Here is a 23,758-nt window from a genome sequence, read left to right on the forward strand (position 1 = left end):
GTTTCTCCGTATATTTTAATGAGGCAGACAAGCCAGATCTTTGATAATGCCTTTCTTTAAAAAGAATATTCAGAGTGATACTTTTGAGTCTTCTATTATTAAAGCTAGAGACAACATTACGGATTTTCGAATCTATGGGAAATCTTATCATGACAATTATCATAATTTTAGAAGCAAAAATTTAAAGGTGGGTGATTGGGTGCGCATCATTAAACCTACTTTGACACGGAAGGGATCATCTAATTTTACGGTTCCTGTTAAGGTTGAAAAAGTCACTGATTCCACTGTTTTGTTGAAGGACAAAGGGTGGTGGAGCAAAGGTTCCATTGTTGTTCTCAAACCAGGTCAAGAATCTTTTTTGGGAAAAATCGGGGATGGTGATGGTGGTAATATTTGGTTTGATTAATTTTGCTCTGAAGAATCTGTTCATTCAGGTAATTCTTGTGATCCTGATTCTCTTCATTCTGATGTTAATAGTCATCCTTCCACTCATGATGACTCTGTTGTGCAGAAGAGGTGTACCAGACTTCCTAAGAAATTAGATGATTACATTCTGGAGTAACTTTTGTTTATTTTGTTGTGAAAAGATACATGTGGTAAACATATCTTTGTGCACTATTCCTTATAGAGTTAGAACGTGTGATGTCATTTTCATTGTCTCATCACTTCAGAATTGTTTTATGTAATGTGGAACTTGCTGAGGTATGAGCTTGGGTTGGAATGTCAGAGAAGCGGTTGGAGCTGACCTGACAGGAGGCCTGAGCTTGTGCACCAGTGGGTCCTTCTTTGGCACTGGAATAAAAGAGTACTTTTCTACCTACGACTCCTCCCTCTTCTTTACAATTTGTCGGGTCCGTTTATCTCCACTATTAAAGTAAGGCATAATGTCCTAAAGTCATATATCTGAGAGCAGTTCCAAAGCACTGGTACTGCTGTACGTGAAATTCCTATATTCCCAAATCTTTCTTCTTCCTGTAATCATTATAATACTTGCAATCATTGTGTTGGTTAAGGATTTCAAGTTGGTAGTCGTGCCACAATAACCTTAAACCTTAGCGATGTTCTGTGGAAACATTTTAAATGTACTTGTATTATTTTTGTTATTTAGCATTCTCTTTTGCTGATACTTCCTAATTAGTTGTCTCAGAAACATAAACCTAATTGTAATTCAATCATTTGTGATCTTAGGAAATTCGTAATATTCACAGTGAAGAGCTCATGGGCATCCGAAGAGAAGAGGAGATGGAGATGTCAGATGATGAACTGGAAGATCCTTCCCAGGCCAAAGAGACTGCTGAATCCGGTAAAATTGATTATAATTCAAGTCGCAGAAATAGAAAGTCTGTGCTTCTTGGGAATCTAGTCCACACCGATGTATTGTGTTACGATCAAAGGTAGCCTTTAAAGCATTTTTCTAATGGAAACCATTCCCTCTGTGAATGTTTTCTTTGAAGTATCCTAGGCACAGACTGGGACCCCAGCAGCTTCATTGTACAGTCACAATGCTAGGAAATGTCACTTAGAACCCAGGTGGCTGCTCCAGTGTTGCACGTGACAAGATGCTTGGACATAAATTAGGCTGCGACTAAAAAAGATTAAACATAAATAAATAAATAAATAAGTCTGCATCTACCCAGCCCTTTTGTCATTTCACAAACTTCGAACAACTGTGTTTTTATCCATTACCCTTATGCTGTGTAGAGTAAACATGTTGTAAGAGGTCGGATTGAAACTTTCCTTCTGAGTATCTCTTGCAACCAGTGCTTAATTTGAGCTAGTAGTTTCCAGTGCTTGGCACTGGCACTTAATTGTCGGCGCTTGTGACAGTCTGACACAAGGTGGCGCTGTCTAGCTAATTTAGAGATGACCACAACAACAGGTAATTATTAATTCAATATACGTTAAAAATTATATTTTTCTCGCCCAAGTCATTTTTATAGCTCTAAAGGCCTGAAATAGCTCAGATTTACACACTTCTAGGAGTGTGATGGTTAGTAGTTGTGTTGTTACTATCACTGACAGCATAGCAGGGGCAGTGTGTAGTGCAAGCTGCAGTGTCCTCCTGACCAGAGGCATGGCACTTATTTTTTAGAGTTAAATTTGTTTTTATTGGCAGAACACATGACAGAAAAAAATACAGTGCGTCGTTGCCTACAACCCACTGGGCCGGCGACCTCACGAGTAAAGAGCAGGAAACGGAGCTTATGATTCATGAGACAACTAAACAGGTAATTAACACAGCATGTCGCCTACAACCCATCTTTGGCAGGTCACATTCAATATCATGGAGCAAGTAATAATCTTAGTACTTCATGAAGGAAACACAAAAAAGTTCCGTAGCACCACTTGTATACACATGACCGTGCTATAAGGACACACCATAGCTCATTTGAAGTAAGTAAGTCTTCTTTAAAACAAATCAAAAAAGAAAGGAGGAGAAAAGAGACCAAAGTTACTAAACACATAAACCCAGGCCCTCCCCCACCCGTCCTCTCTCTCGGAGAGTTCCAGTAAACTCAAAACCTATATGACTCTAAAGAAAGGTTGCTAGTCCCCCGGTGTTCGTAAGGAGTCACCCACCCTAGGTTCCCTCTGGGCTCTCAGGGATCAGCTTTAGAAGCTGTAGATGAGCAGGGCATTTGAGTTCCCAGAACTCGGAAGATAGGATTGTGATGAAAGGAGCCCAGACCTTAGGGTATTCAGACTTGTCCCCATGTGTAGCCATAGACAATCGCTCCAAACCTAGAAGGGACCACAGTTGGAGTAGCCATTGTGAGTGGTCTGGGATCCTATCGGTCTTCCAGCCCGCCAGTATACCCTGGTGCGCGGCGTTCAGAGCCAAGGCGATTTTCTTACCCATAACTGTGCGCAGAGGGAAGGTTGGCGCATTGGGGAGTCCTAAAATGGTGTAGGCAAGAAATCTCGGGATAGTAGTGCCAAAGGCCCGGTCTATTTCGTCAAGGAGTTTGTCCCAGTATTTTGTAAGCTTTGGGCCGTGCCACAGCAAGTGAAGAAGGGTACCCAGACTACGGCACCCCCGCCAGCAGAGGCCGTTGCTCTGAGAGCTCCACCTAGATATTTGGGCCGGGGTTTAGTACCAGTAGGATACAATTTTAAATGCTGTCTCTGTGTGACCCATAGAATGTGCAAAATGGTGTAATCTGTAACAAATATTCTCCCACTCTTTATCTGAGAGGGTGCGACCCATCTCTGCCTCCCACCGTCTGTCCTGCGGAACGAGCCCCTTTCACTCCTTGTGCGAGGATGGCGTATAATTCGGAGATGAGTCTGTGGTCATCCTTTTTCAGAATAAGCCACTTCTCAAATGGTAACATTTGTCTGCCAGTAAGGGGACGCAGCAGGGGGCTAGAGGTCCAGTGCAGCATTTGCATATGTAGAAAGAGATCCGACTCCGTAAGGTCATAGTCCTCCCGAAGCTCCTTAAAGGGAATGTGGCCCCTCAGGTCGCACAGCTGTCCCAGACGCTTACATCCGCCCTCCACCAAACGCGTGCCGACACCCTTGTCCATCCCGGGGGGGAGGGGGGAATCGGGGTCAGAGAAAATACGAGACATGGGCGAGAGAAAAGTGGTAAGATTTGCCCGTTTAACCACCCTGTCCCAAGCTAGCATGGTAGGGCGAGTGACCGGTGAGGAATAGAGTCCCCAGGAGCGCGCCGACCTAGGCAGCCAGACCTCCCTCCAGATATGCCAACCTGCCACTGTCTGATCCATGAATATCCAATGCTTCTCCGTCATAGGACGATTCCATTCTACAAGATACCGCAACAGCGAGGCCTGAAAGTAGCGAGTGAGGTTGGGCAAAGCCAAACCGCCTTCTTTCTTGGGGCACTATAGTAATGTTTTCTGCAGTCTGGGCGAGGTCGGGCCCCAAATGAAGCGTTCAATCTCCGTTTGGATGTGCGAGAGCACATTTGGCGGTGGTGATAGGGGACAGGTCTGAACAAGGTACAGGGCCCAGGGTAGGACATTCATTTTTTTTGCGGCCAGTCTACCAAGCCATGACAAGGGCAGACGCCGCTATTGGGCGAGATCCTTCCGGACACTTGAGAGTAGAATAGAATAGTTCACTTCTGCTGTCTTATCCAGACTATTGTGTAGGAACAACCCCAGTTATGTAATGCCCCCCCGTTACCCAGTCAAATTCAAATTGGGTCTGTAAAGCATCCATAGTGGAGGGCTTCGCAGTGAGATTTAGCACTTGCGATTTCTGCAAATTTATTTTAAACCCAGAGACCTGACTGAAGGCTTGTAGCTCTGCAGCTATGGCCGGCATAGAATTTAGGGGATGTGCCAACGAGAAGATGACATCGTCGGCGTAGAGACTAATTAAAGACTAATTAAATGGCGGTTGGATGCCCTACGCCTGCGGGTTGTCCCGAAGCCGCTGAGCAAAGGGCTCCATATATAGGGCGAAGAGCAGCGGGGAGAGAGGACAGCCTTGTCTGGTTCCCCTCTCCACCGCAAAGTCTCCCGAGAGTACGCCATTGACCCTGACCTGCGCCGTAGGGGCACTATAAATGCTTGCCACCCAATTGCGAAACTTAGGCCCTATACCGAAGCGCTCTAAGGTGGCAAACAGATACGGCCAGTGCACCTGGTCAAAGGCCTTCTCGGCATCAACTGCCAGCAGAAGAGCCTTCTCCCTTGACCTGTGCACCTTGTCAATTAGGTGGCAAATTCTTTTGGTGTTGTCCCTACACTGCCTACTCAGAATAAAGCCCGACTGGTCCTGGGTCAACCAAGCCGGGCATGAGAGAGTTAAGTCAATGGGCCAAAATGCTCGAGAATAACTTTGCATCTATATTTAGCAGGGAGATCGGTCAGTATGAGCTGCAAAACACTGGATCGTACCCTATTTTGAGGATGACGGAAATCGTCGCCTGGAGCATAGCAGTCGTAAGTGTGCCTTTATCTGTAAAGGAATTCAATAGTCGGGTAAGTAACGGAGCCTGTTCTGTGCAGTAGGCCTTATAGAAAAGGGCACTAAACCCGTCTGGACCAGGGGCTTTCAAGAGCAATAGCGGAGACCACCTCTTCGATTCGAATGGGGGCCTCCAGTCCATCTGCCTAAGAAGCTGGAAGAGGGGTAACCGCTGCACTGCGTAGATACTCAAGAGGGTCTGCAAGGGCGGGGGACTCGGCCGTATAGAGGTTCGCAAAAAAAGCACGAAAGGCCACAGCAATATCAGAGTCATCAGTTACCTCATCCCTTGGACCCCCCAAACTGCTTTCACCGCCGGGTCTGCTGCTGACTGCGGAGGCAATGTGCCAGCATGCGGCTACCCCTGTTAGAGCCTACATAATATTTATGTTTCAGTCGAAGCACTGCGTATTCAGCTCTATCAAGGTCCAGGCGGTTCAGCTAGAGCCGCTCTATCTCCAGCTGGTGCCATATTCGGGGAGCACCGGTGCGTTTGTGGATGGCCTCGAGTCCCTTAACCCGGTCCTAGAGATCTTGCCGCTTGTCCCACCTGGTTTTAATATCATAGGCTGCTTTGGTGATGACAGTCCCCTCACAACTAACTTAAGCGCCTCCCAAATGGAGGCCAAGGGCGTGGTACCATTGTCATTGAGCGCCAGGTAGTCAGTGTATGTCGGAGATCCTCCACCACTTGCGGGGACCGCAAGAGTGTCTCTCACAGGCGCCAATGTGGCGGGTACAGCTGTGCGGGAGGGAGGTGCCGCGTAAGGGTAATATGAGCATGGCCCGATAAAGAGCGGGCCTCAATAGTAGAGGCATGGGTACAGGCCCATGCTGCCTGGGAGACGAGGAAGTGGTCCAGGTGAGTGTATGTCTTATGGGCTGCAGAGTAGGAGTAATCCCTGTCACCCGGGTGTAGGCAGCGCCATGCATCTCTAATTCCGCAATCGTCAAGCCACGCTCTCCCATTCCTCAATATAGCTCCTGCTCCGCCTGTTTTTGGACACGAGCGAACCACCCCCGCATCTATAACTAGATTCAGATCTCCCCCCACCCCCACCCGGGAGTCAGGTGTATGCAGCACCTCGACCATGGCATTCAGCAGGAATTTCTCTTGGTGTTCATTGGGAGAGTAAAGTGAAGCAATTGTGATGGTTGTGGACCCTATACCTAGTCACAGCGCGAGGAGGCGTCCCTCAGTCTCTGCCACTGTACCCACCACAAAGCCTCTGAAGTGTTTGGAAAGCAGGATGGCCAACCCCCCTTCTTCTGCTTCCCCGATGACCAAAACTGCACAGGAAACCCTCTATGTTGCATGCGGTGGGTCTCACTGTGGAGGATGCGAGTTTCTTGATGTAGGCACACTTCCCTGTGTGTATTTTCGAGCATGGAGAGCCCAGTTTTCCTTTTAGTGGGGTTGTTAAGGCCTTTGACATTAAAAAAACGAACTACCTGGACTGCCATCATTGGGAGGAAAGCCACCGGATGCCATGGCTAAGGCGACGCACCCAGCAAAGGGGGGCGAGACCCATAGGGGACTGAGTGTTAACGTGTAGATGAACAGGCCCTATTACAGGGTCCCAGGCTAGAAAGCTCGCCGGAGAGAGGACTCACCCCACCTTAAAACAGAACAAAACAAAAAAAAAAAACACATAACAGTAAAACAACACAAAGTCCATCTCGGAAGCTGGGCAGTAATCAAAGGGGACTGCCAAAGGAATGAGGGACATCTCCAAAAAGAAGCAAAGCAAACCCTCCTCTCCCGCCGGACCCACAGAAGGTGCTGTAACCTAAAAGGCGCTTTATCTTCAATTGTTTGTGTATAAAGATCCCCCTTCTGTGCCTGTCAGAGTCCGGAGTACAGCAGACCGTTGTTTATAATGGTGGCCGTGTCAGGACGAAGGCGATCCAGATTTCGGCAGCCTCGGGGCACACGGCCCAAAGGCCTCTGTGTATCCCGCTCCGAGGCATCTTGATGAGAAGACAGGTCATTGAGGGACAGCTTCAGCAGCGGACAAGGAAGGAACCTGGTGCAACTTCCCGTCGAGACGGAAGATGAGGCGAGAGGGGTGGCCCCAGGCATTAGAAATATTTTATGAGCGAAGGTGATTAGTAATGGGGCGGAAGTCTCGTCTCTTCTGGAGGGTGCTAGCCGCCAGGTCCTGAAAGAGCTGAGGGGTGTGGTTCCTGAAGTGGAGAGGCTGACTGGAGCGGGCCGCTTTGAGGATCTCTTCCTTCTCCATATAATTATGGACACATATCAATATGTCAGCAGGGGGACAGTTCGGCTGTCGAGGCGGGCCCACTCGGTGGCAGCAGTCTATCTTAACTGCGTACTCCACTGAAGTGCCCAAGATCGTACGGAAAAGGTCCTGCACATAACCTATGAGATCTTCTCCTTCCGCCTCCGTTGGAACCGCACAAATGCGAATATTGTTCCTCTGAGACCTATTCTCTAGGTCTTCGGAGTGTGCTTGGAGGTCTAGCTGCTGATCCCGCAGCCGCAGGACTTCTTGTTGGAGCGCTGCGATCTCTTAGTCCCTCGCAGTCGCGGAATCCTCCAGGGTGGCAACACGCTCTCCCACCGCATCCACATATCTCTGGACCTCCCGGAGATCCGCCTACAGGTCTGTTTTTATGGCCAAAATGTCCTCCCTTTGAGAGGCCAACAGGGACTCCAAAACATCCCTAGTGACTGCGCTATCTGGTCCTTCCCCTTCCCCAGAGGGCGTCACGCCAGAGCTCAAGGCTTCCCCTGCCGCTTTCAATAGGAGGTCCTTCACTGACCTGTCCTTTTTAGGTCTAGCTGAGACAGCGAAAGCTGTCTCTTTGAGACATTTTGTAAGTGGGTTTTTGAAAGTGCTTCCCCTGGCATAGAGCTACAGTGCACGAGGCGCGCAAAGCAGCCATATGGCTTTATGTCGCTCTCCCTCGTAGCCCCTCTCCGCCCCCTTCCCTGCTGCTATTTCTCACCAGTTTATCAGAACTCGCGCTTCTCTCCCCCACCATCGCGTCTCGCGCATCCAATGCTTGTTCTAACTTACGGTTAAACGTACAACTTTAGCAAATCGCAAGGGATTTCAGGCCGCCTCAGCGTGCCTGAGGCGTTCTGGCTCGGTGTCTTCAAAAGGGCCTATTTTCATTTGATATCTCGCTCCCAAGTGTTCTGAAATTAATTGCATTTAATTCTTTCGTTCAGCTCAGTTCATCTTTGAAAACTGTCATGTGCCGCATAGTTTGTCCGTTTCCTTTGGTGCCCCTGCTCTGGTCTGCATTCCTGACAGCTGCGTGGAAACATATGCCTCAGTGGCACAAATGTGCACTCTGACTGAATTGGACGCAGCTGGAACGTTCAGGTTCAACGGTTTCATTTTGAAATATGGATCTGTGATATAGTGATTCCAAGAACCTACGTCTTCGGGGGCCGCTACTCACTTCTGTCAAGGACCCCCCCCCCAACTCTTCTATTAGACCTCTAAATAGGAGCACAATATGGCGCGTCGAGCGGCTACCCAATGTCGACCTCTCAGTCTTTTCGGCACTGCTAATAGGGGATGTGTGGAGATGCCTGTGAGCGGCCAGTGTTTGTTTATATCTGAGACAGGAAGGGAAAAGCTGCAGAGCGGGAGGCATCTTTAGAAACACGTTTTTATTTCGCCCTGATATTTAGGAACGTGTCCCGATGTAGTGAACCGGCGTTTTAACCATCCCAGCTCCTATCTCCACTTAATCCCCCTGTGCTATAAAAAAAAAAAGAGTAATATATTCTGGTGCTCATGCAAAGTGCATCGATGCAAAACAGCAACAAAAAAAAATGTAAAATATAATTCCGATACTGTATTCTCCGAACTGTCCTGCAAGAGTTCCTTGTGAAAAACAGTTTCTCAACATTGCCTTTGATACTACTCAACTCCAGCGTTCCCTGTAGATTCTTCCGTGCCTGTATTTATGAGTACTTAACAACAGTTTTCTCACATTTTGGAAAACTGTTAGCACTACAAGTTCCACAATATTTTTTTTTGGTAAATGAAAAAATATGTATTTTATATTTTTGCTTAAAATACAAAAATTTAAATCTGCGCACCTTATATTCAGGGCCACTGGAATTATGTGATTGTGCAGCTCATGCGTTTTTCCGCATAGTTATAGATTTTCCGCATTTGCCACATAATCCATCATCTGCTGCATTATCTACAGATTTTAACAAAAAAAGTTTTTTTTATAGGTCAAACACTTCGAAAATTATTAAAAGCACAGAAGCATGTTGCAGCGCTGCGGAAGGCCCTATGCAAAGTTTGACTGGTCACCTATCTGTTGCTTATTGCTCTATTTGAGTGCCAAACTGGAACTAATGTGGTGCATACAATGCCCAGACGGTCTTAACAAGTTGAAAAATAACAAAATAATGACGTAAAACTATCATAGGATTTGCAGCATTACACTGCATAATTTGGCTTTTCTTGCCACAAAATTTACTCACCCACCTTAATAATTTGGCTCTTCCCTGCCGGATAATTCCCCTGTCCCTACTTATATCCTGCTGATATAACATTTGAGGACTAATTCTCAAAAGAAGTTTTAAATATTCAGCCACAGAAATATGCAAATTGAAGTGCAAACCCTGTCCTCTACTGCCCCACCTACCTTTACAAAAGCTACAAACTCATTTACTTTTGCCACAAACAGGACAGAATCTCTGACATTTTCCAGCGTAGAAAGGGTTTGGAAATTGTTGTGAGCAAATCATTTTTTATTAATTACTGTGTGATTAATCTCAGGAGATGTATTTCAGCATAATTTAATTCAAGGCCTTATTCTTAATGTTGGTTTTAATTAATATAAGATTATTAATTTTGTTTTAATACAATATTAAATGCGTTTTTTTCTATTACAATTTTTTTAGTTACCCTATGAAGAGGGACTCCCTACACCCTCTTTTCCTATTTGTTTTACCCTCCTTTGTGTTTTTCTTTCCTTAACTTAACCTATACCAGTAATCCTCATTATTTACCGGTTCCTTTCTCTGTTTTTTGTTCCAGATTTTTTTTGTTTTACTGGGTTTTTTTCCAGTTTCTTTCCTTTCCAAAATGTAGGATCTTTCTTCCTGAATCCTGCTTTCAGACTTTTATTTTTTCTTACTCTGGTCCTAAAAACATTTCCACAAAGGGTCCTAACTAAAGCATTGTCTGGGCTAATGCAAATCTTATATGTAAACTTCCTGAAAAAAAAATCAATTTACCAATGTGTAGAACTCAGACAATAAGAAAAGATACTGATCTGCCTATCATAGCATGTGTATGTCACACCTGCCTAAAAATCACTCCACAGTCACATGCAGGATGCAGTTTTAGATTGCCTGCCTCGTCACAGGGGCAGCTCCTCCATTAGGGCGGAGGAGCGTCGTCCCACTGCTTTGTTGCAGTGCGAGAAGCATAAAAACTAAAATGGTATTTTAAATACCATTTAATGTTTCTGCTTCTCGCACTGCGTGAAAGCAGAAGGGTATGCCTGGTTGGGGGTGGGCGGGTGGGCGGGTTGTGGAGGAGTGGCTTGCCCAATGATGTTTGCCCTGACTGTTTGGTTGGCCTTCTGGGGCCGACCAAACCAGTCATGCGCACTCTGCCTTTTCTCTATGTATGCTGCCATTGCAGCGTTGTGATTGGTTTAGGGGAGTGCAGGGAGGCTGCCTGTGGCTGCTTCCTATTCAGCAGGCGAGCAGCAGGAAAACGCAGGACCCAGCCAGGAACTGAGGCGGCGCGGGACCCGGTGAGGTAAGTTTTTTTAAACACCCCCTGCCACCCTCCACACAAACCCTTCCATCCCCCTACTCCTGAGTCATTCGGGCCGCCACTGCCTAGTCACAAACTGAACAATCTACAGTAAAGGTGCAAATATTTTTAAAAATATATTCATATTCTACCACTACTCCTGCAGCGGGTACTCGCACACAAAGGCCCCTGCTCGCGACGAAAGTTCCACATGGAATTTGAGGGCCAAAGGTACCTATCCCTGACATTATCGGTAAGCTCAAGACCTTCTTATAGCTAAAGTGGCAGAATACAGTCATGTGTTCTAAAGAACACAGCTGACTTCAGTCTTTCTTTGGGCAACGCATAGCTGAGCTTCTTGGCAACTAAAAAATTTGATTATTATTTGGGGTGGGTGACTACTAATAAGGAATAATCACAGCTCTTCAATCCTTGAAGTCACTAAATTAACTTGCAAAACCACAGGGTTCAGCAAAAGGTGAAAAATCCATGGCGACTATGCAGAAAAGGCAGGTTTCCTACAGGATCTTACTGTTGGGTATGCTCCAACATATTAATCCTAATAGTCATTCAAGTCCACACTTGTTTATTTGTATATTGCATTAGTTCTCTTTCCTTTTGCACATAATACATAATTTGCTTAATCGCCCCCAAGAACAGGTTCAAAAACAAGCATTTAGCAATGTATTTTGAAGAAAAATTCCTAAATAAATTGGCTGAAAACAACAACTTCTAGAAACAATTCTCAAATGAAAGAATCCAATGCTTGAAGGAATACCATTGGAACCAAAATAATTATTTCTCTGCAGAAGGAAATGCTTTATTGTACTTTATGAATACTAGAAATGTGTGTGTCTGATGAAAACGGTGAAAAATGTGCCACACAAGATATAGCACCTTCCTGAACTCGACAAAAGAATTGGCCATTTCATCTGGTAGCCGTGCTATCTCACCGTTTTCATTCCATGTATTGTGGGGATGCATATGGATGCCTCCCTCTTAGTTGGGCTGCTAATCTGCCCATTTTTACTCCCTGTTCTAATGGTGAGCATTAAGTAATCTATAGCATATATCAGCCTTGGAAGTGTATAGGTGTAAGAACGCCTTTGGCCTTTTCTATTTTCTACATGTTGTAATCAGTAGATGATTCGTTGTATGCGGAAGTCATTCATTTGATCTCTCATTCTAGTTATATTGGTTTTTCTTCTTTCTGCTGCAGATGGCTGCATCTCTCATTATTTGTACCCTTAATGCTGGGTTTCTGGCAGCTCGTGGGACTTGCGTGGCATCTACCGTTAACCTATTTTCTTTTAGAAAAGCTTTTATTAGGGGCCTCTGAATGGTTTTCTACTTAGGTATTTTATATCCAGAGTCATTCAATCTCCATGGTTTTTCTGCTGAAAGTGTGAGGGCTCATTCCAGCTGTAAATGTATAGGGGCATGATCTGTGAATGACTCTTTTAGTATGTTATATATGGATGCTAAGCAGGTAAGCTTATGGGGAGTCTGAAAATTGTCTATTATCGATTGTATGCTATGTGCATTGGTTAGAAAGGTGTACTCCTTTTCATTTGGAGTGGGTCAGTCTCCATCTAATATAAAAGTCTGTGGTCTGCTTGTATGGCCTCTATTAGTGCTCTTTTTGCATTGTTTGTGATGTCTATCGGTCCCGTCTATAGCATATTTGTCTCAATATAACATCTGGGACTACATTCTTGCCTCCTCCTAGGACCAATGGAGTTGATCTGGATCCAAAGAAGATTCTAATCAGTCTAATAGGAAAACTTGTTAGGTTGGGTGTGTAAATGGAGTCTATGATCATACCTTTTTGGCCTATCAATAATTTTGCAACGGCATACCTCCTTTAATCGTCAGTGCAAGTCTAAACGGTTGTGCATGAAATTGTTTTCTTTATCAGTATCACCACCCCACGTTTTTAGGTCTCGCCTGAGACAGCGCTTTAGCGCTGCTCTCGCGAGAGATTTTGTAAATGGGGGATCTGGAAGTGCAAACGAGTGCTTTCAGGCCTCCAAATACAGTGGCATGTGCGCCATGCGCGCGCACCATTTGGCAGCCTGCACACCGTTTGCTTTCACTTTCGCGGCCGCACTGCCGCTTTGATGTGTGATCGCGATCACTTTCACACAGTGCATGTGCGCCGGGCGCGCGCACCATTTGGCAGCCTGCGTGTACATTTTGCGGGCGCTTTGATGTTCTCAGTGAGCCGCGCGGCCACTGCGAACATAAAAGCGCCCGCGAAATGTACACGCCATTTGCCACCCCCTCCCTTATCCCACTTCCTGCTTGTCTTGGTAATGCTTGCCTACAGAGCGAGAGGCGCTCATTGGGCAGCTGCAGCGCTGACCCCGTGAGTCTGACTGGTTTTGTTGTACAGTTAAAATGCTGTGGCCGGCTCGTGGGTGTGTGCTACAGTCAACTAGAAAGGCCAGTTCAACGTAAAGGTATTATCTGTGTGGTGCGATCTTGAATTGGCCTCGGTGCGATTTCCACGATGTTACACAATGCGTGTTTGCATTTTGGCTCCTTCTTCCCCTGAAAAACAATTCAAGAGTTAGCGCGTCTTTTGTCGGGACTCGCGCACCTCCCCCAAAGCAGGCGCGCCCTTCCCATGCAGAGGGAGGGCTCCTTAATTAACAAGTGGCCCAGAGCATTGTCACGCACAATTATACTACTTGCTATCAGCGTGAGAGAGGCGGGAGCGTGCACACACTCCCCCCGCATTGTGCTTTTATCAGCCAGCTGCATTCCCCCCCCACCCCACACACACACTCAGGAGATGAAGTTTGCGTGTCTGCCCCCGTGCATTTGCTGGCGCGTCACTGGCACATAAGCGTGTACGCACCTTAGAGGGCCTTCACAGTTTACTAAGCCATGGTTATTTACCCTGCCATATCCGGGATATTCCTTGTCATACATCCGGAAAGAGAAAGGACTCTTCCCCCGTCCTCCCATTCCAAGGGCCAATAGAGGTCACGGTGTACAACCGGCGCCAGCCCCAGGTCAGGCGCACGATGTCCGTCTGTCCGGGCTTGTTAACAATGAGATGTAAAGTGCACTGCGATTTGGAGTCTGGTCCACGTATTTTGAAGACCAGACCTTCTGTACAGGTTGCGCGATTATCCAGATACAAGCATGATTACGTCATCACCAGGCCACAAGGCGCCCGCTTGCTTGCATGTGGCGCAACAAAAGCTCCACTGATTCAGTAATTAAGTCTCCTCGTGTCATGGAGAATAGCTTTTTTTATTGGTCATCTCGAATGGCCGTGTGCATCCCGACATTTCTCACTCAGCAACACAACTTGACAAAACAACTCCAGGCTACACAACTTTACATGTCTCCAGTTCAAACATTTCAGGCTCGTAGGCCTAGTAAATTTACCTTTGTTCCCTAAATGTCTGCATCTAGTTTTCTCTTGGACACAAGAACAAAGTAAGATGTCACAACAGACATGATGGTCAGTGAACCTGGCCTCTCCCAGGGTGCAACGCAGGCCGCTTCCTGCCTTGCTTTTTCTCGAGGTGTAAAGGCGAGTTGTGACACAGTGGCAAGCTGACCGAACTTCCTCTTGCTCTGAATAACAAACAAGCATTTGCAATGCAATAGGTCTAGCATTTACGCGAGTTTAAGCTATTGGCATTGTAAATGACAATGCCTTTTATTTGTTTTAGAAACAAAAACAAAAACAACAATAAAAGGCATTGTTATTTGCAATGTCAATAGCGCATACTCGCGTAATCCGAGACCTATTGCATTGCAAATGCTTGTTGTTTTTGGCCGCAGTCATTGTGGAGCAAGCAGGTCGGTCTGATCAGGCGAAGTGTAGGGCCATTGGAGAGGGGAGACGCTGCTGCCGGGTGGTCGCTGGTGAAGTGGGGGAACACACCAACTCTCAGAAGAATGGTTGCTGTGCCTTCGTGCTGTACGGGCCGCGCCTCGTCCTTGCCACAGGGGGGGTTCCGCTCTGCAACTTACACTGCAGGTGGCAACGGAGACCGGCCAGCTCCACACGCCTGCCAGGTGCGGCCTGTGCACTAGTGATGGCGAAGAGAAAACTTTGTGGAGCACTGGCGCTGCTGCACAATCTGTCCCCCTGTCATCCATCGACACTGCGCATGACTAGTGTTATCAAGGTGGCCCCTGCTCCCAATAGTGTTCAACCTGCATCAAGGGACCGCACCAAGCCGGACAGGGAGTGCACAAAGGGGGGCCAATCTGGGACAGAAAATGCCGTTAGCTCCCCGCTGCAATAGACTTCACCTGCGACTGGGCCAACGCGGCTCCACCAGAGCGTGCTCCATCAGGTAGCTACGCTCGCTGTCCCTACATTCTTGTCGTCAGGGGAGCCTCCAAGTCGTCCCGAGGATGCCGCCACACGTCTGATGCGTCAGCACCCACAGATGAGGCAGGTGTTCCTGGGCCCTCCTTTATTCCACTGGCACCGAGTAACCGGCTGTCAGGTAGTGCAGGGGCCCCAGCAAACTGTGAGCAGGGTCGGGGGTCGCCGGCGGTCTCTGGGGCACTTGCCTTGCGCTCCGGTGGGTCGAGCCGCGCCTCCCTCCCCGCCGATGGCCGAGTCAAGCAACCTCCAGTGGGCCCACTTGAATGCTAGGCCCTTGCGGCCACGCCTCCGGCCCAGAGCTGTGTCTCTGTGCCCGCCTCTCGAGTAGCGTCGGGGGTAGGGTGCAGATGCGGGAAATTGCCCCTGGCCGTCCGGGCATAGCTAACGGCCAGACACCCTCCAGGGGCCCGACCGCAGAAGCGGAGTTGTAGCGCCGGAGTTCTGAGGCCAACCAGCAGGCCGGACGTAACCGGTCCGGCCTCTCCCTTCCTCGGGCGCCGGAGCTGCGAGAAGATCCATGGACGCTCAAACGAGCAGGTGCTGGTGAGCAGGACGGCCTTCTACTTTCTCCTGTGTGCACTTAGCAGAAATGAAGCCTCCGACAGGGGAACTGAAAGCTGTGAGTGCCGTTGTAAGTGCTATAGGCCGGGCGGGAGCGGAGCTCGGAGAGAACACGTCCGCTCACTCTGCCATCTTGGTCACGCCACCGGCACTTGTTTTTATTTATAAATTAACAACTGCTTGCAACACTCTTTTGACCCTCTGTGGCTCTTTGCTTTTTCGTCCCGCTTGCTAAAAACTTAAACAGGTATTGCACCACCAGCTTTTTGTCTCCAAAATGGCTTTAATAATTAAATACGAGGCTGCTAATCACTTGAGAAATAGTGCATTGTTGTAAAGGAAGATACAGGGTCCATCTGTACATGTAGGTTACTTCTTTATTAGTAGCTTGGTTCCAACATAGGTGATCAGGATAACAGGAGAAGTTAGATGGTAGAAAGATAGCCCCACCAGGAGCAAGCTCCTTACAGCTCAGCCTGGGTAGACCAACTGACAATCTCACCCAGAGAGGCACCCAGGCATTCTATGATGTCATGCAACATTCTAACAGAGCAGTACAGTGGAGAATAGCTGACAAGTAATTTACTACACATCCTCTTTCCTTCAGAAGTAAAAGTAAAGACAAATAAGATACCCCAATAAATCTTTAGCAAGAAGGTGCAACAATGAGGTGCACATATCCACAGGTGTATTGCATGAGGTATCATGAATTCCACTGGCATGAACAGAAATGTGTTAAGATGTTAAACATTAAAATCACAAACAACATTACTACACGCCCCATCCCCCTCCCTTAGGGAAAACACAGCAGGTTAGATAAAAACACTGCCACAAAGAAGGGCGGTCACCCACACAACCTCCCCATACTCTGGTACACCACAGGGTAGACACCCTGTTAAACAAAAGTGGGTGTAAAACACAGACCCTTGGGAGAAAACAACATCCCCAACAAAGAAATGCAATAGTGGCTAGATGCACTCTAGATAACAAGAAGAGTGCCACCACAACAACAAATATACTCCAGAGAGGAAACACTCTGTAAAGAAACACGAGGTCCCTTGGTAGAAGGCATGCTGACACTTAAAGAGGTCTAAACACTAAAGAAAAACTTCCCACTCAAAGTTGTACAAGCGTGAAACCCTTGGCCACGAATTCCACGCAGGTAGACTTCGACCGGAGCATGGTGTTCACATGAAAGGAAGACCCAAGATAACATTAGGAACCAACCAAAAACTTCACCAAGGAACACAACAGGGTACTAACCCATGAAAACAAAACAACCTCCCCTAGATAGGGTACACCATAGGGTACACGCACCCAAGAAAACTGAAAACTATGATAGAGGCATTGCCTACCCCCACAACCTCCCCAAAGAAATGGGTACACTCTACGCAAAAAGACTACGAAATTAAAGGCATTGACTACCCCCACAACCTTCCCAAAAAAATGGGTACAGTCTATGTATGAAGACTAATAAACTAAAGGCATTGACTACACCCACAACCTCCCCAACTAAATGGGTACACCCTATATACAGAGACTACGAAACTAAAGACATTGACTACCCCCACAACCTCCCCCAAAAATGGGTACACTCTATGTATGAAGACTAATAAATAAAGGCATTGACTACACCCGCAACCTCCCCAACGAAATTGGTACACTCTATATACAGAGACTACAAAATTAAAGACATTGACTACCCCCCAACCTCCCCAAAAAAAAAATGGGTACACTATGTACGGCAACTAAAGGAGTAGATACACCCACAACCTCCCCAAAGAAATAGTACATGCTGCGTTAACCTAAAAGAGAAACTGAGGGCCATTAAAACCTCCACCCCCCAATGCGTATTTTATACTATTGTCTGCGCAGTGCCCAAAAAAAACAGGAGCCCCAGGATAGACTATAACAGCTGCGGGTCCATGCATTGTCTGTCCAGCTGTCCGCACAACCACCATAACTCCAAAAAATGTTCCTTGCTCTTGCTTTGACAGGCAACTCCACATGGACTTTGTGAAGAGCATAGTGGACAGCAGCAAGACCGAACACCTCAGGAAATAAAGTCATCGCTTGGCTTGACAAACACTTCTCACCTCAGGTCTTCTGAGCTCCATGGCTCTACCCCCTTTAATCAACGTGAGAACCCCAAAGCGTGTGAATCGCTGTGTGCGAGCTGACCACAAGCACCAAGATTCACAATAAAATGTACGCAGTTCGCGAACTCCAGTAATCCCACAAGCCTCGTATTTACGATGATGAAGTGAGGCACAGTGACGGAAGGGTAACCATAACAACCTTCAAGATGGCGGTGACAACGTAATGGGCGTGAGGACGTGGATGACGCTCAGACGTCTGACAACACGGAACAAGGAAGAACGTAGAACGCTGTACCTGCGAGGCTCCACTGATACCAGAGAAAATTCGATGATGTCACCACAGCAAGACGAGGGATCGCAGGCAACGGACCTCCTCACGAAATAACTGCCACTACCAGGGACTGCCTCAGGTACGTCGATGATTTGCTCTCTTTTCTTCGTACAGCGAGCTGGTTAGGCAGTCCCATAGTCCGACATAGCCTCGCACGTCACTTCACTCTCCAAAGCGAACAGTCCGATCATCAGAGGTAGACGAGATTCATGGGCTAGTTCACGAGGTCCTTGTAGCACCACACTTGACTGAAGGAAACTGCACAAGTGGGCTAGTTGACGGACTCTATCCAGCGCCACTCTTGACTGATGACCTCAGACCCACGCAAACAGGATGTGGAGGGTGGAGAGAGCCTCTGCTCTTGTTAAATGGAACCAACGTAGCTCACCGAAACAACTTGAATGACCAGCGAGGGTTAAGCTAGAGCAGAAATCGTCTCCAAGAATCCTACCATACAGGGCTTGAGGGTGTAGCTGGAGATACAAAACACTGTTGAAAACTCCCAGGTGACGGCAGACAGATGAGTGACAGCAGACCAAACGCCCAGGTTGCAGGCTGTCCAGATGGATCAGGACACTGGTGGGGCTGACCAGGGCGTTACCTTTAAACTTCAATTTACATTTTGAAAGTCCTTAATGTCCATAGATCTTTGTCGTTTGATTCCTTGATTCCTTAGTTGTCTTTATTCCTTAATTCACGCGTCAGTTCTTCAGATCGTCGCCAAAATTGTTGTAAAGGAAGATACAGGGTCCATCTGTACATGTAGGTTACTTCTTTATTAGTAGCTTGGTTCCAACATAGGTGATCAGGATAACAGGAGAAGTTAGATGGTAGAAAGATAGTCCCACCAGGAGCAACATTCTAACATTCTAACAGAGCAGTACAGTGGAGAATAGCTGACAAGTAATTTACTACGTGCATCTACTGATGTCTATCAATACTCCAATCACTATATCCTCGACTGCCATTACGTAGACTACTATTACTTCAGTCCCTGTGTACATAGACAGGTCTTTACTTCAAACTAGCAAATTTTGGCTTTAGAACTCTATAGAGGTAAAGGGCAATCTAGGTAATAAAGGGTAAAAAGTAAACAGGCTAAGTGATGGTGGGACACGGATTCTATATGCATGCAGCCAGCCCTACACACACCCCTGTCTATCTTTCCCACAGCAGGCTTTCAGCTCCTCATCGTGTTTTTGCTGACAAGGGCCCTTTGTCTATGCTGGCGACGTGGTTAAATATTATAGGACTTTTGGGACACTTTCTGCGGAATTACCCAGATAAGCTTGGTTGAGACTTCACATTGAATCACTCAAGCAAACTCCAGTTCTAGACACAAAATTAGTTTGCATATAAAAAGGTCAGAATAAGCAGCTGGGGATTATTTTCAAGAGACAATACAATTTAAATAGGCTTTTCACAGTGCCTGCTTGACAAGCTGTCTGATAAGATTCACCCAGAGCTGAAGTACTGCTAAAGATTAGGATGAACATATAGAGCACATCTGAACCACGCGTTCAGAATTTGCAAACTCGCCTCATTAAAGTTTCATGAGTCAAAATGCTAACACGCTTTATGAAAGTAATAGGCGTTTTACAATCCCGGCTGCTCTTTAAGCACATTTTTTGTTGAATTTTTACTTGCCATTACTATGTTTAAATACGTATTAAAGAGAATTTCTCAACCGTGATGCAAAGTAAAAAGCAAACAGCCTTCAATCCGCCACAGCCAATGTACTATGTCTGGTCTCCACGTGTCCCATAACTCGCATGCTATAGGCCAAAATACAAGCCCTGAGATTGGCTAAACGCTAAAAGCTGTAGCGGTCTAGTTGTTACCGCGTCACGCAGACGTGACGCGGGCATGGCACGTTGGCGCCGGCATGCGCGCGCAGAGCGAGCGGGGAGCGGGCGAGAGTTAGCGCGTCGCAGCGAAGTGGAGAGAGTGTTGGCCGGCGCTCCTCGGCGTACTGCTCATGTGAGATACGAATAAACACAACGGAAAGATCACACGTGTCTCGAGTGTTTATTGAGACAACATTACAGTGGCGACGAGGTCGGGACGGAAACCAGACCGACGGGAAGCACAGCAGAGGGCAACACTCCACGTGGCCCCCACGAGTCGAAGGAAGACACGTTACCAGGCCACCAGGCCCAAACAGAACACCGCACAGGCCGCCTGGAGTGGGGGGAGTCACGGGACACGCCCTAGCCGACCGCGTAGGTCGATTCCAAGGCACAGAGCAACCGAGGAGCGTGGCAGTGCCACGGTACAGTACCCGAACAGCATACAGGCCACAGGGACGACGCCGTCCACAACCGCCACAAGCACACGAGCCGCCTTCGCACGTAATCAGGCACAGAGAGCGCTGCACTGGCTACCAAAGAGGAGGAAGCGGGGTCCAGTGACAAGAGCCCCCAGAGGATCAAGCACACAAGGAACAACGACAACACCCCAGGTAGCCCCCCGAGCAAAGCTACCGACGAAACAAGCACCAAGGAAGCAAAGATGAGTTCCCCGGCAGGGTATGCGATTGCACCGGTGCAATTCCTAACGAAACCCGGTGAACCAATGATGAAATGGGAGGACTGGAAGGAATATATAGACAATTTTATAGGGGTCTTGGAGGACGAGAACGAAGAAAAATTCACTCCTCAGCGGAAAAAACGCATCCTACTACTAAATCTAGGGCCAGAAGGACTGAGGATATATAAGAGTCTGGTACCCACGAAGAGAGAAGACACAGACGATGATGTGTATGCGCACGCGGTGGAGGACCTGGATGAGCGATACCGCCCCACCGTCTGTGTTTCAGTAGATAGATACAACTTCCAGCAAAGGAAACAAAAGGTGGGGGAATCCATCGAAGAGTATGTAGCAGCACTGAGGAAGCTAGCAGCCCCGTGCAGGTACGCACTGTGGGAAGACGAATTTATAAAAGACCAGGTGATCATGCACACCACCAGTGCAAACGTGCAAGACAAGCTGTGGGCGAGTGGGGACACCACACTCAAAGAAGTAATGGTCATAGTGAAGAGGGCAGAACTCTCAAAGAGGTGCGCCGAGGCTACCAGAAAAGAGACGGTCACCCCAACCATGGTGAACAGGATACAAGAGGGAGATCACCGCAGGGACCAGAAAACCAAACCACCCATGGCCAAAGGGACCAGCAGATGGCAAGGGAAACATGCGGACAGCGAAAACAAGAAAACATGCTACAGGTGTGGAAGTTGGTCCCACGAAGCCCACGACAGACGCTGCCCGGCCTTCAGAGCCAAATGCATGCACTGCGGTATCATGGGACACTACGAGAAGGTGTGTCGGAAGAAACAGCAGAAAGGAGTGGTGAAATATATGGACCAAAGCCCAGAAGACCAGGAAGAAGCCACGGAGGAAGAGGTGGTCACAGTCTTGTGTATATATGATCAGGTATTGAGCGTGGATGCCAAGAGATCAACCAAACCGGTCCTAGAGATGTCCATGGGCGGCATAACAATTTCAGTCGTGGCAGACACCGGATCCCCATTTACCATCATACAGAGAGCAGTGTGGGTAGAACAATTCGAAACGGAGTTGGGCCCTGGGCTGGAGAAACTAGACATACGACCGGTAACATATAATGGTGATCGCATTCCCATGTTAGGCTTCCGACGTCTACTGTTTGAGTTCAGAGGCCGATCAGCGTGGTGCAAACTGTATGTGGCCGAGAAAGGACCCTCCGTCCTGGGATGGTTGGACCAAGGCGACCTGGGCATAAAACTCGACCCAGGGGGGAAGGAACAGATCCTGCTCACAGACCAGGAGGAATGGCCGGACATGGATCGATGGAAGAAGAACTACCCAAAGGTGTTTGGGGGCACAGTAGGAAAAATGGAGAAATTCCAACACAAAATAGTACTTAAGGAAGGAGCCACACCAGTAGCACATAAGGTGAGGAATGTGCCCATTGCAGTGAGGGAAGCCGTCCAGACAGAACTTCAAGATCTGGAGAAGAAGGGCATCATAGAACCCATAACCTGCGCCGAATGGCTGGCGCCTTTGGTGGTCGTGATGAAACCCAACGGGAAGGTCAGGCTCTGTGTGGACTTGAGGGAACTCAACAAGAACATAGTGGTGGAGAAATTTCCCCTTCCCAAGATAGAGGAGATGCTGGCGAGAACCAGAGGAGTCCAGTGGTACTCCACCATCGACCTCACATCAGCCTACCACCAGGTAGCTCTACACCCGGACAGCAAAAGTCTCACATCGTTCATTACCCCGTTTGGGTGCTACAGATTTTGTCGCATGCCGTTCGGGCTAGCCTCGGCGGCGGCTGTTTTCCAAAAGATGATGCACCAACTGTTCAGAGACTGCAAGGACGTACAGTACTTCCAGGACGACATACTAGTGATGGGCAGAGACAGAAGGGACCATGACCGGACACTAGATAAGGTATTACGGACACTGGAAGCCAAAGGGCTCACGGCGGAATGGTCGAAATGCCGGTTGGGACTGCAATCAGTGACCTATTTGGGCCACGAAATAGGGCAACAGGGGATCACACCCAAGAAGGAGAACGTGAAAGCCATTGTTGAAGCACCGCCCCCCAAGAACAAGGAGGAGGTCAGATCATTCCTGGGGATGGCAGAGTACTACAGTAAGTTTGTGGTACAATTCGCATCCAAGACCTACAACTTGAGGAGGCTGACCAGAGAAAGCACGGTGTTCCAATGGACACCGGAAGCCCAAGCGGAATTTGAAGTCATCAAGAAGGGGATCCTGGAAGCAATACCACTCAAGGGGTACGACCCACAAGGCGCCACCATACTCATCACGGACGCCAGTGACAAGGGGTTAGGTGCTGTACTTATGCAAGACCGAGGAAGTGGGGACATGGAGACAATTAGTTTCGCCTCCAGAGCACTGACGGAGACAGAAGGCAAGTACAGCGTCATTGAGAAGGAGATGTTGGCGGTAGTGTGGGCCATGACGAGGTTCCGGCAGTTCCTATGGGGCACCCGATTCCTGCTCAAAACGGACCACAAGCCGTTAGTGAAGGTTTTAACATCATGCGGACACGCCAGCGCCACACCCAGGATATCGAAGATGTCCCTAAAATTGTTGGAATTCAGATACGACGTGGAGTACATCCCTGGAAACAAGAACCGAGTGGCGGACTACCTGAGCCGAGCGGCGGCCATGGAGCCGGGAGAAGAAGACCCAGCGGATAGAGGAGAGATGGTGGCTCTCATAGAGGACCAAGAGAAGATCATCAGCATACAAGAGTGGACTGAAGCTTATGAAGAAGATGCTGACCTGATGGAGGCAAAAGTGTACATCACCCAAGGGTGGCCTGATAAGAAAAAGGTGAAACCCAACCTCAAACCTTTCTATGAGGTGAGAGAAGAACTGACAGTGGGAGACGAGGGCATATTCATCTACCGGGGAGAGAGAGTAATCCCCCCCACAAACCTCATCAACAAATTGCTGGTCTTATTGCATGAAGGCCACCTTGGCATTGGGAAACTCAAAGCCAGATCGAAACAGAACTACTGGTGGCCAGGCATGGACATAAGAGCAGAGAGACACGTCAGAGACTGTCCCCAATGCCAAGGGGCCGACAAAACGTTGAGGCCCTTACGCCCAGCACTGGGGAAATTCGACACTCCCTCAAACCCATGGGAAGAGTTGTCGATAGACATTTTAGGAC

General features: G+C 47.9%; 1 protein-coding gene across 6 annotated transcripts in view; it reads left to right on the forward strand.

Moving 5' to 3' along the window:
- ENOX2 (ecto-NOX disulfide-thiol exchanger 2) overlaps nucleotides 1–23,758 on the forward strand; it is a 1,377,678-nt gene that overhangs the window by 1,136,169 nt on the left and 217,751 nt on the right. For all 6 annotated transcript variants that reach the window (XM_085607631.1, XM_085607636.1, XM_085607633.1 and 3 more), the window contains one exon: nucleotides 1,189–1,303. In XM_085607631.1, coding sequence (XP_085463757.1) covers nucleotides 1,189–1,303 — 115 coding nt within the window. The remainder of the gene's footprint in view (nucleotides 1–1,188; nucleotides 1,304–23,758) is intronic.

The sequence above is a fragment of the Triturus cristatus genome, chromosome 5_2 (genome assembly GCF_964204655.1).
Source record: "Triturus cristatus chromosome 5_2, aTriCri1.1, whole genome shotgun sequence".
NCBI lineage: Eukaryota > Metazoa > Chordata > Amphibia > Caudata > Salamandridae > Triturus > Triturus cristatus.